General features: G+C 31.2%; 1 protein-coding gene across 1 annotated transcript; it reads right to left on the reverse strand.

Moving 5' to 3' along the window:
* Window positions 1-3,683: 3,683 nt before the first annotated feature.
* LOTGIDRAFT_166535 (hypothetical protein) lies at window positions 3,684-4,505 on the reverse strand (the record flags this gene model as incomplete). Its single annotated transcript, XM_009063609.1, has 1 exon — window positions 3,684-4,505. One exon carries the CDS (start codon window positions 4,503-4,505, stop codon window positions 3,684-3,686), a length of 822 nt encoding a protein of 273 aa, XP_009061857.1.
* Window positions 4,506-4,873: the final 368 nt, after the last annotated feature.

Below are 4,873 nucleotides of genomic sequence, written 5' to 3' on the forward strand. Positions count from 1 at the left end.
ATATTTTGTCTGTAAATCAATTGAAAGTTTGAGACAACTGTCTCCATTTTCTTTTAACTTCTGAATCAATCACATTGTTGTAATCATGAAATAAAAAAAAAACGTAAGACAATAGTCTGTACAACCAGATTGATTTCAAAGTAGAAAATGAAGTTACCAGGAACTCAAGCCAACTTCAGATACTAACTAGTAAATACTGCTCACTATTTGTTGATTTTATTTTATATCCACTTCAACAACACTGCCATTTACAGAATTAGGGTGTAGAAGAACTGGCTCTTACAAATATTGAGAAACTTGTTTTGTTCAAGAATCTTATGAATGTAAAATGTCCATTCACACAAAGGTGAAAATAAAATTTCTGTGGAACTTTTACATAAACTATGGTGCTGATTATACTTGAAAATCAGACAAATATCTTGGGTTTGTCAGAAAAACATCTGAAGCCAAAAATAACAGTTGTAATTTCAACACTTCGTACTTAAGAACATAATAGAATGTAATAGAGGAGACTGAGATGTTATGTTTAACCTCTTGTTTTCTACTTAACTGAACAAAGAAAGCATATATCTACCATTTTCTTGGTACAAATTCCAATTTTTGAAGGCAAAGTAGAAGGTATCTTTTGTTTATCATAGCATTGTGTTTTTGCTAAGTTTTATCCAAAGTAAATCCACATTACAGAGTACAGATAAACTATCGCAAGTTGCAGATGGCCGTCTCTGAAATGTACTCACCAATATATATTGTTCCATTGTTTTATCATTAAATCCTTTTTCTTCTTTGTTTGTTTACACTTTATTTTTAACATGTAACAATGACCCGACATATGGTGTAACAAAGGTCAGTATGACTGGATTGGTCAAATTTAAATTACAAACCTCACTAACATGTGAAAGTTTTTTTTACCAGTGTCAACTCTCTTATTACTACAATTAGTTTGACCAGGAGTCAATGTCAGTATTTTTTCTTCATTATTTTCACCTTACTCTGTCACATACAAAAACAACTAAATCAATAAATGTTTGATTGTTAAAACACAAGACTTCAACTTTGTCCGACAGAAAAATGACGTTTGGTCACAGTTTTACACTGTTCGACCAGCACTTTATTGACTTGCACATATACCTGTAAACATTAGAATAAGGTTCCCATTAGACTCGCAGGGCATGATTTGAATGTTTAACAGTAAAAAGTTCATTTCTCAGTCACTTTTGATTGTTTTTCACATTGGTTAGTCAAGCTGTTTTTATTAGTAGTTCATGTTGAATATTGATACCATACCTCTCTCCTCACAGTCAAAATATCAACAATTTTTTATTTTTTATTGTTGTCCTTAGTGGATTATTTCTTTCAACCTTCATTTTTCATGAGAAGAGTCATCATCATGTATAAAATATGATGGAGGATATGCCTTTTTCTAATTTTTTTGAGTAGGGATACAATTAATAAGGCATAGTTTATCTCCACCTTACTTATACTTTACAATTCTATTTACAAGCCAATGGGGAAATTTTCTGGATTTTATTTCTAACCATTGAACTATGTAGTGAACAAATACAATATGCTGAAATATAATGGGCAATGTTTAATTCTGGGTGTCATACATGTCACATTTCTGACCTGTGTTTTTTTACCTTGACACTCCCCTGTGGTTTCTAAAGTGATAATAAAATTAACTCTGTTTATCCCTATAGATCAGCCTTAGTTATATTTTTATAATGGTAATTATGACTGTTATTAAATGACTATGACATGGGATAATCTAAGGTGAAAGGAAAGGGTTAAGATCTTATTCTGTTATGAAGTCCAGTGTTTTTCTTGACCAAAATATGCTGTTAATGCAGTGCACTTTCTAGAAGAATGTTTACGTTCTGTTCATTGCATGATCAGTTGGAGAACATTACATTACACCCACACATTAGTTAGGAAACAATTATCACCTGTGAATTTCTGAGAGAAATCCATGTTCAGTTACAGTATTTTTCTCAAAACAAGAAGAGTAAACTTTACGGTGCAAGATATTTTCCCTGAGAATCCACCATTTTGAGGGGTTGATTTGGATCTTGTAAATGTAAATAGTCTTCAGAAGTACTGAAAAATCGCATAAATCCTTCACAAATACCTCATAGTAGGATTTTCACTTTCTATTTCTATATACATGTCTTTTCTATATATGGCATAGTCTGAAGAAAAGACAAGTCGTTATTAAATTGTATAAAGTTAAACATGTATAATTCTGGGCACACTTGGATTTGAAGGCCCAAGTGTCCCTTTAAGGATTTTAGGAATTGAATATTCATCATCAAACTATTCATTTTATTTGATCTTTTATTTTTCAAGTCCCACAAAATACCAGACACTGATCTTGGTAAATCAGACATTGTAATCTTACTGAGCCAGACACCATACTGGTCATAGACTGTGGACTTCATCTAATCAGATTAAATTAAAGATGTCTGTATGGATAAAAATTGACGAATGTCACCTTTCCTTTGGCTATGATTTGTTTTATCTTTTAGGACTGTATTTTCATTTTTTGTATTCAAATATGAAACACTCCCTGGTGATAATTAAAATACATGAAATACTTTAAAATGTGTCATTTTGATCACTAATTCAAATTTTGATTATGCACAGACAGGTGAATCTAAAGACTTTATATCACATGTTCCTCTCTGACTGTTGTTACCATGCATAAAATTACTGAAAAGTAAACAAATCTGATAGTTTTATAAATTATATTATTTCATGATACAAAATAACAAACAAGTAAACAAATAAACAAACAGTAAGAGAACATATGGTGAAACAGAATGAGATTTCAAGATATATTTTGTAGTTTAAAAGAATTCAGATTTATATGGTAAACATTTAGAAAGCATAGTTGCTTCAAAGTGAACATTTAGATATCATGGTTGCTACAAGAAGCCAGCCTGTATAATTATGATAAGTTTACCAATGGTTTCTATTGAATGAAAATGATTATATCAAAAAAACTTGAATCTATAAAGTAACTTATGAGACATTTGATCATATGGTCAAATTGAAAGTTTTGATTTTTGAAAAGTTAGAAACAGTATGTACACAACTTTGATTCTGTACACTTTAGAAAATTTCTTATAGAAAATATAAACCATTTTCACTTTATAAATAATATGTTCAATATATACATTATACTGTATGGTTTTATTCATTGTTTAAACCTTCTGATATCATTATATATACATACAGACAATTAATACTTTCAATATTTCAATACATGTAGTTGTCACATGTTTTAGAAAGGAGGCTTTCTATCCAGAAAACATTTTTGAAATGAAAACCCTCTTGTGTTTAGAAAAGAAGATTTGAAATCAATTTTAGTCTTTTACCAAATGCATCAAAACCAAAAGTTTTTTTTTGGGTGACAACTACATAAATTAAAATACCACAAATTGGATATAGTTTTGACTCTTGGAGAGTTATACAATGTTTAATTTATATAGAAACTTTGGTGGTTCACATCACATTAATACAATAGTTCAAATCTCAAGTTTTCTCTAATGATTTTTATCCCGAGACCTGTTGACATTGATAAAAGTATGAGATTACTAGTAATGTTTCCTTTAATGATCACAATTGATTCTAGACTAGTTGATACTTTAATCCTAGGAATGACTGAGGATGGAGTATAATAACTATCACACAACAGAAAAACCAAAATCACTAGCTGGAGTCTGTTCACGACACGCTGACTGTCTGTGGACTTGAGCCACTGTAAATGTATTTGGATTATTTTGTGGCTGTTGACATGGTAAATTTCGTGAAGATAAATTCTGTAAATATTGCCAACTAAGATGGCTGCTTACTTGAATATCGTTTAAGTTTATTTGATTTTTACCATTGGATATAGCGAGATCATCTCGTGCACTGGTTTTAATCACAGGGGTCCGTTCACTTTTAGAAAACCTTACTGATTGACTCAAACATGAGTCCCTGTGGGATTTGATAGGTTTTAATAGTGGAACATCTTGAGACTGGTTGGCACTAGGAAGATATTGTCCAGAACGAGAACTTCGGAATCCTGAATCCTCAGAGTCAGTAGAACTATGTGATGCTTGAGAGCGTGGACGATCTTTACAAGTTGTCACTTCACTTAATCCAGACATCCCACTGTCCGGACATGTATTATACATTTGAGCACCATTAGGTGAACGATTAGCACTATTTTCATTTTCTGTGGAGGGACTGCGACTCACTTGATATCCATTATTATCGTTACCATCCATATCAACCTCAATATCAGGAATGATTTCATCAAAGTTTGGTGGGGATGGGGGCACCATTGGTACCCCTAGTTCTCTCATACGACCATGAGGGTCATGTTTCTTGTACAGCACATCACGTCTGGCTTTGATTCTCTTTAAACAAACCATAAATATAACAAATAGTACGATAGTTATAATAGTAGGTATTAATACGCCAATATAAAACAAATAGTTCATAGTGTCACTAGTAGACATTGTGACAGATTACTCCCATAATCACTTCACCATAACTTGATCTTTATAGCATAGAACCTGAAATACACAAGATAAATAAAAAATATTAAAGTCTAACTTTTTTCACTATTAAGGAATTAATAAAAAATTAAAATTGTTAACACCCCTGAGGTTCTGAAAATATCAGTTATAATTTACATGAGAATGTCCTTGATTTCACAAAACAATGTAAATTAATGATATACTTTAAAAAAAACAAGACAAACCCTGGTTGTCTGATGTAACTGGTTACAATGACTAATGAAATGTGTCGTGGTTTCTAGTTCAGGATGTTTTGAACAAAGATTTATTTTGAATAAAACTGATAAATAAATCTGTAATTTACATAT

This window comes from Lottia gigantea, assembly GCF_000327385.1.
Source record: "Lottia gigantea unplaced genomic scaffold LOTGIsca_59, whole genome shotgun sequence".
Classification (NCBI taxonomy): Eukaryota; Metazoa; Mollusca; class Gastropoda; family Lottiidae; genus Lottia; species Lottia gigantea.